The following is a 13,965-nucleotide window of genomic DNA, read 5'->3' as shown; positions in this document are numbered from 1 at the left end:
GCAACTGATATGTCCACACAGCAAGTGGAAAGTCAAGAGAAGATCTCCAGAGAGTGGTGAGGGAGAAGACACTCGGCTCAAAATCACCTTACAAAAATATACTACGCAAAGGACGTCCTCATTCCTAGCCCCAAAACTCACCTTTTCTTCACAAGCCAAAATCCCTCCCCATTCTTAATGCCTCTTCTCTCCAATGAGCTTTCCGGGGCTTGACATGAAACATGACCCACAGCTGTGGCCTCATCTGACAAGCCACCACCCTACCTACTTCTGACTGTATGTGACTGGGTGTTCCCACAGCGGCCACATAATTTTCTCCTATTTTTCACACATGCCTTATCTCACGCTTTCTTGGGTTCAGGGTTAGCACCATCACCCATTAAACAAGGGCTTGTGCTGCTATCCAAAGCACCTCTACCTCAAATTCTGTACAACCCGCTGGGACAAGTGAACTGCACAGTCAAATGAGAAGGCTCTCCCCCACTGAAGAGCTGCATTCCTTTTAGGATAAAATCCGTCAAAGAGTGTACATATGGTTCTTGCTTTCACTGCCAAGGCGACACAGCCAAAATTAAGTGAGATTGAGGAAATGGGACCAAAAGATACTATTATACTGAACTTTCATATCTAGGCCCTTTCTTGGTACCTTTTACTGCAGGAGGAAAGTGTTTGATTAAGGATATGAAACATAGAGAATTATGTCTCCACCCATAAAGATTCGTCTATACAGGAAGAAAAATTTTCAATTATAAAAATGTTAACTATAAAACATCAAACAATTTCAAACCACAAAAAGGAAAAAGTTAAAGTTATCCACCAACCCTCCCCCAAAAGACATTTTACGGATCATACAAAAAATATACAAACCCCATTTTACATAAAACACAGTGTTATAGGTAAATTTTATAAGTTGCTTTTCACTTAAATCTTACAGTTACATCTATCTTTTCATTTGACTGTACACTGATTTACCTCAGTGTTACGGTTTGTGTCTAAATGTCCCCCAAAGCCTCATGCAGTCATAGGTAGGGCTTTTCAGAGGTGGCTGGATCTAGAGTGTGAGACTGGGGGTGTGTGATTACTAAATCAGTGCACTGACAGGTTTGGCATAATTTTGGGAGTAGATCATGAGAAGCCCCACCCTGGGTGTGAGTACCACTCACAGTAAGGGCAGGCAGCTTGGATAGAATATAGTGGACAGACGGGGCTGCTGTGGTTGCTGCTTGTTGCTTGCTGCTTGCTACTTCACCGCTTTGCTGCATTCCTGCCCTCTGCCCACCATGAACTGTTTCTCCTCTGCCAGGTCCCTCTGCCATGCCACCTTGCCTTGGAGCCAGCCAACTATGAACTAAAACCTCTACATGGGCCAGGGATGTAGCTCAGTGGCACCATGCCTGCCTCGAAAATACAAGGTCCTGAGTTCAATCCTCGGTACCAAAAAAAAACCCTCTACAAACTATGAGCCAAAATAAACCTTTTTTCCTTTAACTTTGGTTGTTGGGTATTTTGTCTCAGAAATGAGGAAAGTAACTAAGACACTCATCCTTCTTAAAGGTTAAATGGCATTTCACTATGAAGATGATACAAAATCTACTCAGTCTTCCTTACTGAGCCCGTCTCTGCTCTGTAAAATTCTACCCCAAGTCTGCATACAGTCAGAAGCCACAGACCAAGAGCTTGCAGCATTCTCTGCTCTGCACATCTGCCTGACAGTAACATTTACTCTCATCCAATAATTATATCCACTAGATTCCTCTCATTGCAAGTTTCAGAATTCCAGACAATCAAAGAACTATTTAAAAAACAAGATGAGCAGATTCTATTTGGTGATTTTACTTTAGGCTCTAATATGTATTGTCTATCACATGCCAGCACTGACCACAAATGTGCCTGAAACAAGAACCTCACAGAAAGCTCAGGAGTCGCTTTCAACTTTCAGTCAGTACATGTGGCTAGGATTACTCAACTTCAGATACGGCTGGCCAAGCAAGAAGACAAGACATCACAGTGTTCAAATTCAATCCTCCCAGTCAACAGAGTCCCACCTCCAAGCACTTAATGTCATCTCTGCTCCAAGTAAAATCTACACTGCCTAAAACAAACCCCACAGGGCAGGTGAAGTGGGAATGTCTGCATACTGACAGAAATAACCGACCCTAAGAACTAATGGGAATACAATCAAAGCACCTGACCCAAGCAGCTTATACCTTATACAGGGGGCGACGAACATCAATAGGACAGTTCTGGATCACTTCATCGACCACATCCGAAATGGACTCCATAAAGTCTGGATTGGCAAACTAGATTGTATAAAAATACAAAAGGAACATGACACATTTTTCTAAGCACCATACAACAAAAACTCTTTAAAAAGCAGTTTTACCAAAGAGACAATTAACTACAACTTGAAACCCATCCCACTGGATTGAAGGTACATAAGAGGTTCCACATGTGCAAAGTGTAATGGTCATGAGTCTCCTCATAGGGGAAATGTATGGGTTTAGGGAAGGAAGAGTGTTTGACACATGCCAATAAAAAAAAAGGAAAAAGTATGTCATGAGCTACATGACATGAAGCAAGAAACACATAAATACATCACTTGTGAATATTAATACTATGAAAAACTCAGCCAAGATACAGGGAAATCATGTGAATGAGATGCTGGGTGTCCGCTTATGCACACTGGGTGGCAGCATTGCTTCATACACACCACACATCCACACCCTCTGGAGAAACATCTTACCTCTGGGTGAAAGAATATTTCAGGTCCCAGGAACCTTTCGTATCCAACATCTATAATGAACTTCTTCTGGTTGATCATGTTGATGCCTGTGTACTGTTTGATCCACTTCTGCGGGTCCACATCATACTTAGCAAACTCCTTGACAATATCTGGGCAAATGTAACAGTATTTCTCCTGCATGTGCACACAAAGATGTCACCAGGCATTAACAGCTACCTGGCACCTCTGCCCTCTGACACACACACACACACACACACACACACACACACCATGCATTAGACACACCCCAAAATCAGATCTGTCCACACAACCAGATGAATGTGTGGGTGTGGATCATGCCCTATTCCACCAACTTCCACCTGAGACATGACAACACTGAGGCGCTGGACAGGTGAGCCTGCTTTCTCTGCAGCTTGGCTATTAATCTCAATTCTTGTTACCACACTGTCTGAAACAATGTCTAAAGGTGCTTATAAGACAGTATTCGAATCTTGTCTGGTATTCCCTCAGGCTCCCTGCCAGGTGTACTGTCATCTGCCTGTGGACCAGCAGGTCACACCCACTAATCGACTGAGTGTGCTACATGTCCACAGCCTGATACCTGGCTGCATGTGCCTGGAATAGACTTCTCTACTTCCTCTGTGCTGGGAGTGGACTTGGTGACAGGTATTCTGTCACTCGACTGACACAAGGATGCACAAGTGAATGAAGACCCAGATCCCTGTCAGATGATACTCTGACAGTGGGACAACAGACACCTGCAATGACAAGTGAACAGCAGGGCATGCTGTAAAGTGACAGTGCCATAGAACAAAGGAAAAGCAAGTCAGGCAGTGGGATTAGAGTCACTTGGATGTGACTGCCAGGAGAGACTTTGCAAATGGTTTCCACCCTGACATCCAGAACCAGCCAGAGATGTGCAAAGTGCACCCTGAGTATCGGGTAACCCTGATGTCCTTGGGATCTCTGCGCTGGTCACCTGTCTGCTGAGCTAACTCAGTACAGCTGCAGGGGACACCTGGGTACTGGCTTCTGAAAGCAAGAGTGCTGTGAGCAAGAACCAGGCAAGCCTGCTACAAACCTTCAGCACCACCACCCAGTGGGTGGCAATTATGCATTTTAGAAGGAATGGCTCTCAAGAATCTCACAGGTGTTTTCTTGACATTAACTTTAAAGTTTCTGAAACCTATGGTAAAGCCACCTTCTGGATAGCTTTGATACATTCTATTAGAACTGTAAGACTGCAGGGTGAAAACTGTTAAGCAGCCCTGAGCTCCGTGATGACAGAGAGACAGAGGTCAATCACTGCAACCTGAAGTTAACAAGACTGAAGACAATCAGGCAACTGTGCTTGGAGGCCTGGGCAACGCCCTCTGGCAGCTCCACTGTCTGAACAGTGGTGTGAAACGCTGCCATAAAACTGGGTACAGAGCAGCATTATGAATCAGAGGTTCTGGGTTCATGCTGCAAGGATGGTGTGTTCCTGCCACACATATACCTTAGGCCTGTTGGTGCCCACAGAAGGGTTTGGTCTGTAACATAAGGCAGTACAACTGTGACCACTCCGCCGGGCCCTCTTCTTTCACAAGGACAGGTGAGGGGAAACTAGCAGGGAACCCATTTGGCAGGGCAGGGCAGGGCAGCTAAAGGGGAGACTACAGGACTCTTGCTCCTCACGTTCCTAGGCTGCCACATACAGTCAAACCTAAGTGTCCCTGCTCAGATTCCAGGGTCAGCACTGGGCCCAGAAAGCCAGAGAGTGAAAGCAAAAGCCCAGCAGGAGGCTCAGGAAAGCCACCTCATGGTGGTACCCAGCTCGGGATTTTGACTCAGATTCCCAGGGTGACCTGAGCATCACCAGCAGGAGTTCAGCTCTGATTCATATTTGTAACCGATTAGAGGGAAGGGTGGTTGAATCAAATAGCCAAATTGTACTTCCATTGAAGAAAGGCAAAGAAAGAAGGAAAGAGAACACTTGGGAATATTTTAGTCTAAAAAGAAAATCTTGTGACTCCTTGTGACTTCCTGCACCGAGGGAAGGGACTAACTCCTATTTGCCCAGGACTTCACCGGTTTAGTGCTAAGAGTTCCCACCCTTGCAAACTCCCATTCCAAGGAAGCCAGACAGAAGCCTCCCTATCTTTAACCTCCTTCCTAGAGATACCTCTATCTTCACCCAGTGTCAATCAAAACTTAGAGACTATCTTAAGGTCACCTTTCGTTCACCCCATCTTGGTTACAGCTGCTCAGATGGGAGGGGAGCAGTGGAAAGGGGGTACAAGACCCCCCCCCCGACTCCTCTACAGCTCAAACACTAACTCAGATGGAAAAGGAAATGCCCAAGTCTACATGCCACAGCCCACATGGAAATTCTCCTATAAAGGCACACAAAATCCTCCCCTCTCTGTCTATATAATCATTAGCTTTGGATTACCAGCCATTCCTTCCAAACTGATCTTTTCTAAAAGTTTGAAAAATTCCTTTAAAAAGATACATGACAAGTCACGTACAGAGAAATACAAACTAAAGCATCAGGTCAAACAGACATTCTAAATAAGGACCAAGGTGCCACTTTTCTTCTAATCTTACTAGCTGAATTATAAAGCTTCCGGCAGCCTCCCTGGCACAAATGAACTTTGGTTAGTGATTCTGGATGCTGGAAGGGTGCTGTTGTGAAGTGAATTCTCAGGACACGGACTTGTGCAGACTCCAGCAGAGCCCACCAGTTCCGTGGCTGCTGTGACCTGTGTGCCTCCTCAGCCTGAGCCACCGCAGAAGACAGGGAAGCGATGTCAGCTAATCAAAGGTTTTGTTAATTAGGCACCCGTTAAGCCCCTCTGTATGTCACAGGCTGGTGGCTCAACACGGTTATCAAGCTACTCTCGTTCACAGCCAGAGCCTCAAGAGTGCTGAGGGGAGGCTGAGCCTCAGGTCCTCAGCTTACTGAACTCACTGGTGAACAGGTCAGGTCCACACTCTTGGGAGAGGAGAGGACGGCAGGCAGGGGCAGGGAAAATGCACCCGGGGAAGCTCAGACACCACTTCTCTCTCACCCCCAAACCGGCCAGTTTCCAATCTGTTTTTACCTTAATGGCTTTTGCGGTCTCCAGTGACTGCTCAGGAGGGATTCCCACCTCCCTCTCCCTTAGGAGCTGTTGAATGAAATACGTAATATCTCTACCTGCAATCGGGATGTGTTTGATGCAGCTTCCAATTACATAACCTTCTGCCTGGGGAAGAAAGGAGGCAAAACAGCAGGTGAGTGATCCCACAGTGCAGGCCCACCAGACCAGGAGTGTCCTGCCTCATCCCCCACCTGTCCCTACATGTACAGAGTACCAATGTGAGCAAGCTCAAAGCTGGGGTCTGTGTCAATGAGTGCACACACAGTTACACTAATACTTAAAATTATCCCAATAGACTGAGACTCTCCATCAAAAACCGAAACAGCATTCTCATTAGAAATACAGGGGAAGACCTCATAGCATAGGGTGGTTCATTTCCAAAAGGTAATGCCATCTGTAAGAACAGTAAATACAAGCTTTCTTTTCTCTAACAAATAGAAAAGGCTTTATAAATTGCTTAACCAACTATAAAACTACTCAAATATAAAAGCCAGCGATGTGGTCCTGCTCCAGGTCTGCTGGCTGAGTGTTCCCGGACAAGGTGAACAGCTTCAACCTTGGCACCCTCACCCAGAGTACAGGGCAAGTAACACCCAACAGTATTTCCAATAAGGAGTAAACAAACTTCTGTGTGCCAACCACACAGCATTATTTCATAGTGTGTGCCACTCAACAAATACTCGAAAAATAGTTCAATTTATCATAATGAGAAAGACTCTGCTTCATACAGTAAGCAGTGCACTGCATGAGCTGAAGCTTGGCTCAGGAGCTGGGACTCTGCAGAATGTCTGGGTAAGGGGCACTGATGGCTGGGGACAATGTTCTTCCACAGCACCATCAGACCCAGGCTCCCTCAGGTGCAACACTTCACAGCCTCTGAGCGGTCACACCTGAGGGAAACAGACACACAAGTGACATGCAACTCCACGCTGCACATACGCTGGATGGCACTGTCACTAGTAACACCACCAGGACAGCCCTCTGAGGCCCTGGGCTCTTTCTTTCCTGAAGTACCTAACTTCTAGAGGCAAAAGATTTACCTTTCTGCAGAGTCTAAGTATTAGTAAAGTATTTAAAGATGAAAGATGAAAGATACATAAACATCAACCTGAGCCCATAAAATGTTAAGCTTCCTAATATATAATCTGTTCGTAACTATATTCTATGCATCACACATAACACTTTCTAAAATTAATTTAATCCACATTGAACAAGTATCAGCTTCATCACAGCACTAAAAACATTAAAATAAGCTACATATCCAACAACATCATTCTATGACCACATGACAGGCTGTTACATAGCTGTTAAATATTTTTTCACAGATTATTTGACTGTAGGGGAAAAAATATGGTTAAATTAGTATGAAAACTATAACTTTAGGATTATATAATTAGAACACAAACCCAGAGAATATGTCTAATTGTGCTTAAAAAATGTGTAGACGTGTGTGTGTGTGTGCACGCGCGCGCGCATGTCATATATAAGAGAAGGCTTGGAAGGGCACATTACTAAAAGTATATTGTGGAGCCAGGTGTGGTGGTACACACCTGTAATTCCAGCCCTCTGGGAGGCTGAGAAGAGGAATACAAGTTCAAGCCCACCCTGGGCAACTTAGTCCCTGGCTGAAATAAAAAGTAAAAAGGGCTGGGAATATAGCTCAGGGCAAAAGTACTGGATTCAACTCCCAGTATTGCCAAAAGAATAAATAAAAGTAGGGCCGGAGGTTTAGGTCAGTGGTGCCAGCACCTGCCTGGCAAGCGTGAGATCCTGAGTTCAATCCTGGGTTCCGGGGGGAAAAAAAAAGAATAAATAAAAGTATATTGTAGTTTTCTGGGTAGATTTATAGATCACTTCATTTTCTTCTTTATACTTTTTTATTCATATTTTCAATAGCAAATTTTCTAATTGAAGTAAGAAACTGGACTAATACACAGTAAGCAATTTGAAGGACAATCTTCTCTGTGGGCCTGGATGCCAAGTAAAATGTGTTCTTTTCCTTTCCTATGTCAGAAAAAACCAAAAGGAAACAGGCCAGGGGGCCCACAACAATACACCCCAGATCTCAGTCTGTACTCTGCTTTGAAAGTCCTTCATCAGACAAAGCCAGAGGCCTGGATGTCCCTAAGTTACAGCATTAACACTTCCCAATAATCCACAAACAAGCCTGTTTTGAGATGGCTTTGGGGGCTGGGGTGGAGCTACCTGTACAGGGAGAGGCTTCTACTCCTCCCTACCAGTGGGCTGTGGAGGCGAGCGGGTGTGGCTCTTTCCCTCCTAACTGCCCCAAAGTCACCATCTGGCAAGTCACCATCCAAGCCAGTCCAAACTGTGCTTGCAGGGACACACCTGTCCTGCCCCGGCTGCACTGAATTTGAAGAGGTGTCTCGGGCCACACAGAAACTACAGGATATAGTTAATGTATAACAAAATTTCTCTTTTTTATGTTTCTATTATAACACAGGTATGTCCAACCCACAGGCCCAGACTGGACATGCCTGTAAACCTTTCCATTACAGGGATTTTGACCTCAAAGGCATTAATCAAAGCATTATGAAATTAGGAAAGCTTTCCTTCAAATTCCTGAAATGAAATAGTGACTCCCTTTTCAATTAACACAAATGGGTATTTTAACCCTAATTTGCATTTTTAAACGGAGATAATACACAGAACGTGCTAAAAAGACCCTTGTAAAATACATAACTAACTAGTGATCACCCTTACTGAGGAGGAGACCAAGGGTAATGATCAGAAATCTGAGTCTACCCTCACACGGGATTCCAACTGAGTTTCAAAAAAATAAATTTTGAATAATTCATCTACAATCCATTGGACCACATCCACTGGACCTACAAAGGTCTCCTAAAATCTGAATTAGGAGTCACTTCTCCATTTTTTTTTTTTCCTCAGTACCAGGAATCAAATTCAGGACCTTGTGCTTGTGAGGCAGGCACAGCACCACTAAGCTAAATCTCTGCCCCCAGGAGTCACTTCTCTAATATTTAAAAAAATAAAACCAGAAAGTGGTATTAAAGAGCCTTCTGGAAGTCAAAATGCACTCTCTCTCCTTAACTTTAAAACTGAAAATCAAGAAGCAGGTCCTCTACAGCATGAGCAGACTAGCCACTCCCTTTCTACAGAGACATCAAATGGGCATGCACCACACCTACAGCTCCCCCACAGCTCAGAATTATAAACCAGGAAACATGCGTGGGGTTGAGGCTACACCCACTAGAAATCAAGCAGAAGCCCAGGAAATCCCAAGCAACCACTGACCTGATGACTGCAGAAATCTGCTGTTATAATTTTAAGACTGCCCAAATACTGGCCATCTCCTACACTCTTTATCACACATCTGGTGTTATGGCTTGTATCCAGATATCCACCAAAGCCTCATGCACTCAGAGGTGGGCCTTCTTTTCAAAGGTGGCTGATCTAGGGTGTGTGACACTGGGACTAATGATGTGGATGATAAAAGCCCCACCTTTAGTGTGGGTGACACCAATCAACAGACTTACTGCATAGATAGAATAAAAAGGGACAGAAAGAAGGCAACCTTGCTACTGCTGCTTGCTCCTGCTTGATGCCTTCTGCTTGCCATGCCATGGATTGTTTCTCCTCTGTGATGTCCCCCTGCCGTGCTGCCCCGCTTCGGAATTGCTTTGGACTGAAACCTCTACAAACTGTGAGCCAAAATAAACCTTTCCTCCTTTAACTTTGGATGTTGGGTATTTTGCCTCAGCAATGAGAAAAGTAACTAAGACTCCTGGGTCTTTAAAAATCCTGTTATCTTTACTAAATATTACTTTTTAAATGGTATTTTTATTTATTTTTTTTTTGTATTAAATTCTTTTATTGGTACATTGTAGGCATACAACACAATTACATTTCTCATTGGGAATTGTACCTTTACATAATGCATCTTGGTTCTTATTTTTTCCCCATTCCTAGCCCTCCCTTCACGCCCTCCACCCTTCCCTATTTACAAAGACTTTATTTCCATTTTTTCCATTTCTCAGCATTTTTTCCTTTCCCTTCTTTCCGTTCCCCTGCCCCTCCCACTACCCCTACCCCTTTGGACCTTTTCTTCCTATTTTACATTATCGATTATTCATTCTAATCATTGGTACATTTTAGGTATACAATATAATGACATTCATCATTGGAAATTTGCACCTTTACATAACCTCTCTTGGTTCTTATTTTTCACCCTTGCCCAGCCCTCCCTTCAACCCCTCCAGTCCTCCCTATTTACAAAGATTTTGTTCCTATTTTTCCATTTTCTCATATTAATCCCATTCCCTTCTATCCTTTCCCCTAGCCCTCCCACTTCCTTCCCCTTTGCCCCTTTTCTTCCTATTTCACATTACCTATTATACAATAAATGGTATTTTTAATTATAAAAGGTGTTGGGGTTTCTTTTTTCTCCCTTGCCTCAAAGCAGGTGTGAAGTCTCAGAGAGTGAGACATGAACTAGCGGGCTTACCACTGGGATGACGTGGGTGACTCCATCTCCGCTGTCAATGACGATCCCTGTGAGCGTGCGCTCGCCAACCTGTCGGGAGGTCCAGGAGGCTGCGAGCGCCAGCACTGCCTGGGGAGGAGACAGGGACACCAGCGTACAGGGAAGGCTCTCTGCAGCCGCTGCCTGCCTGGTCCTCCGTCTCACTTCAAAATTTCAATTCCAACATGGACAGTAAACATGCAAAGTTCATGTACTTATACTCCAGAAGTCGGACTGTCAATTTTAAAAAAAGAAATCTAAAGTTTTACAAAGAAAAGCCAGTGAAAAACTTTTTTTTTAATCTCTTTTTCTCTGATTCTGTCTGGAGCCACAGCCTGGCTACAGTAAAATCCCTTACAGAGTTTTGCACACAATTGGGCCTCCCGCCCACAACTCTAACCTGACAGGTCTAGAACAGTGGTTCTCAACCCTAGTCCCCAACCAGGGGCAGTTTTGCTGGCCAGGGAACATCTGGCAACATCTGGTGCCACTTTTCACAATCACATCTGTGAGCAGAGAGGAGGCTGGTGGTGGTCCAGTGGGCAGAGGCCAGATTTGCTACTAAGCACCCTGCAACATAAGGACGCCCCCACAAGAAAGTGTCCAACCCAAAGCACAGAGGTAGGAAAACACTAAGAATCTGCACTTTAAGAAAAAACAAGCTGGGGCTAGGGATTTAGCTCAGTGGCACCACGCCTACCTTGCAAGGAGAAGGTCTTGAGTTCAATCCCCGGTACTGGCAGAAACAAACAAACAAAGAAGGAACGAACGAACAAGTTGGGTATGGTGGCGCATGCCTATAGTCCCAGCACTCAAGAGGCTGAGGCAGGAGGATTGCTGTGAGTTGGAGGCCAGGTAGGCTACATAATGAGTTAAAGACCAGCCTGAGCTACATAACTACATAGACAGACCTTGCCTCAAAAAAAAAAAAACCATTCTCCAGGTAAACGTGATGCATAGAATACTTTGAGAGCCATCAGCCCAATAGGCCATAAAGTATTTCCTTATTCCATACAACAAAAACTAACTTGGGGGAGGAAGATGGATGGTTAAGTAAATCTGGAAGCACTAGAATAGATTTCAACACAGGGATTCTCAGAGCCTTCACTATGTTATAGGCGTGTAAGTCACCTCAAGGAAGCAACAGCAAACCTTTTCTTCTTTCTCCTTTTCTTAGGGGGAAATGGAGTTGTATTTCTAGAGACTGAGCCCAGGGCCTAGTACTGAGCTACATCTCCAGCCTGTTTTATTCTGGGAAGGGATCTCCCTAAAATGACCAGGTTGGCCTCAAACTTTCGATCTTCGTGCCTCAGCCTCCTGAATAGCTAGGATTACAGACAGGCACCATTACATATGGCTCTAAATTCATTTTTATGTGGAATTCCTCCTCCTTTTTCTTGGAAGAGACTAATATCAGGCAGAAAATACTGTGACACACCTATCTCATCGATTTCCCCAAACTGGAGGCAATTCCTCTGTATAAGGTGACAAACATGTAACTACCCAAAGCAATAAAAACACAACCTCATTCCAACAACAAAAGTTTCAAAGGAGTTCTGCGAGTGCCTAGAAATTTAGTCTCTTCAAAGCCAGAGAGTACAGAGACTCACAGGAGCCCACATAAATAAAGAGCCCTCCAACAGGATTCACTCTTTTTCAACAGGTTCTATTTATCTCTTTTTTTCTGATCAGAAGTAAGTGAAAGATCTGTGATTGATGACAGACACTTGGAATCCCAGTTACTGGAGAAGCAGAAGCAGGAGGATCACAAGTTCAAGACCAGCCTGGGCAACATACCTATATCTCATCTCAAAAAAAGAAAAAGTGAAAGAAGCCAAAAAGAAAACCACACCTACACTTCCTTCTTGGCACCCTCAAAAAATACACTAGACTTTGCATGGAACAAGAGCCAGAGTCTGTAACAATGACATAATTGTGAAAGCCAGGGAGAGCGGGGCATGGTAGTGCACACCTCTAATCCCAGCGCTCTGAAGGCTGACGCAGGAGGATCAGGTCATGGAACACCTTCTCCACAGTGTTTTAGTTCAAACCTCAGTGGTGGGTGTGCATGCATGTGTGCGAAAGGAGTGAAAAGGGAAGAACACACAGCACAGCCTTCAGTCTTACAACAGAGGACCTTTGGAATTACCATTTCTTCCACTGCCAGAGACTGTGATGTGTGAATCACAAAAATAACTTTGTTTTTACCTGAACTGCAATGTAGAGTCCTGGCACATTAAATGATTCAAACATAATTTCTGCAAGATATTCTCTATTTTCTGGTGTATTCAGGGGAGGCTCTGTCTGTAAAAAAACATTCATTATATTTAGCGTTCACCCAAATTTCATGAAATTATATCAGAATTATAAAAAGGCTAACCTAAAAGCATGTGAGCTAGCATATGATACAACTCCCTAATTTTACAGACACATTACACCTACAGTGACCAATTAAAGAAATCGAATATGGGTCTTAAAAGCTTGGTCCTACCCAACAGGAGCAAGTTACAGAAGAGAGAGACTGTCTTGGACAACAACAGGACTCACCACCATGCACCTCTTAAGGTACCACCCATCAGACTGAGGAGTGGACCTAATAACATTACCTACCTGAGAAGACTGTTGGTGGGATTAAATAAACCACTCAATACTTGTAAATACACATACAGGGAGAAGAGGGCTGAGCACACAGGAAATACTCAATAAATACCAGCTCTACCTGCCAGCAACTTATTTCATACCAAAATAGCATACGTTAACTAAAAAAATTCATAATGTTGTTTCTCACCTTAAACAGGAATCCAAGCATCAAAATGATACGTTGATTTCTTACACAAAGCATTTAAACTGAGTACCAAGAAGGGTTAGAAAGGAATGAGAAGTGCTAAGTGCAGTCTGGAAATATTTCTTGCCGCCAGCCAAATGCTGTCTATCTGATCTGAAGCAAAAAGCGAGACTTAAACGAAGACACTGGAGCAGAATCAGAGTCACCTGGCTCCTGGCACTCTTGAGTTTAGTTCAGGGTCAAATAACAACACAAACAAATCCTAGATGGATGAAGACTAAATACAACTGTCAGAAGATAACAGGTTTCACTACACAAAAATGTATAATGTCCAAACAAAAGAACCAAAAGGAAAAGCCAAAAATTATTGAGAAAAAAAAAATCTGCTGCAAATACAAAAAAAGTTTCCTATCCTAGTCATTTGAAAGACTTCAATGAATAAACTAAATGTAGTATCTACACACAATGGAGTAGTATTCAGTCTGGAAAAGGAAGGGAAGTCTAACATACCGCAATGCAGATGACCCTTGAAGACATCCTGCTAAACGAAATCAGCTAGTCCCAAAGGACAAATACGGGAGGTTCCTAGGGTCATCAAATTCATCAGACAAAGAGAAAATACAAGAGTGGTTGCTAGGACCTACCTGGGCCAGGGGTATAAGAAGTTGTTTGGCTGCACTGTGGGAATATATTAGATGGAGGTGATAATTATACTTGATGCCATCAAAGTATATATTCAAAAGTGGTAACACTTATGGTATATGTTTTACCACAATAAACTTTTTTATTTTTTGAGGCAGTACTAGGT

The 13,965-nt window shown here is 43.7% G+C and overlaps 1 protein-coding gene across 4 annotated transcripts in view; it reads right to left on the bottom strand.

Moving 5' to 3' along the window:
• Positions 1 to 13,965, bottom strand: part of Actr3b (actin related protein 3B) — a 65,377-nt gene that overhangs the window by 16,875 nt on the left and 34,537 nt on the right. For 3 of the 4 annotated variants that reach the window (XM_004860348.3, XM_004860350.4, XM_087207822.1), the window contains 5 exons: positions 12,581 to 12,676; positions 10,355 to 10,462; positions 5,830 to 5,973; positions 2,744 to 2,917; positions 2,208 to 2,300 (listed from right to left, as the gene is read on the bottom strand). In XM_004860348.3, coding sequence (XP_004860405.1) covers positions 2,208 to 2,300; positions 2,744 to 2,917; positions 5,830 to 5,973; positions 10,355 to 10,462; positions 12,581 to 12,676 — 615 coding nt within the window. The remainder of the gene's footprint in view (positions 1 to 2,207; positions 2,301 to 2,743; positions 2,918 to 5,829; positions 5,974 to 10,354; positions 10,463 to 12,580; positions 12,677 to 13,965) is intronic. The other variant, XM_004860349.3, reaches the window with a different exon arrangement.

The sequence above is a fragment of the Heterocephalus glaber genome, unplaced genomic scaffold (genome assembly GCF_053883595.1).
Source record: "Heterocephalus glaber isolate CG9 unplaced genomic scaffold, H.glaber_assembly_v1.0 deba00000818, whole genome shotgun sequence".
NCBI lineage: Eukaryota > Metazoa > Chordata > Mammalia > Rodentia > Bathyergidae > Heterocephalus > Heterocephalus glaber.
The sequence above is the reverse complement of the archived record's forward strand: the minus strand, read 5'-3'. Positions and strand labels throughout refer to the sequence as shown.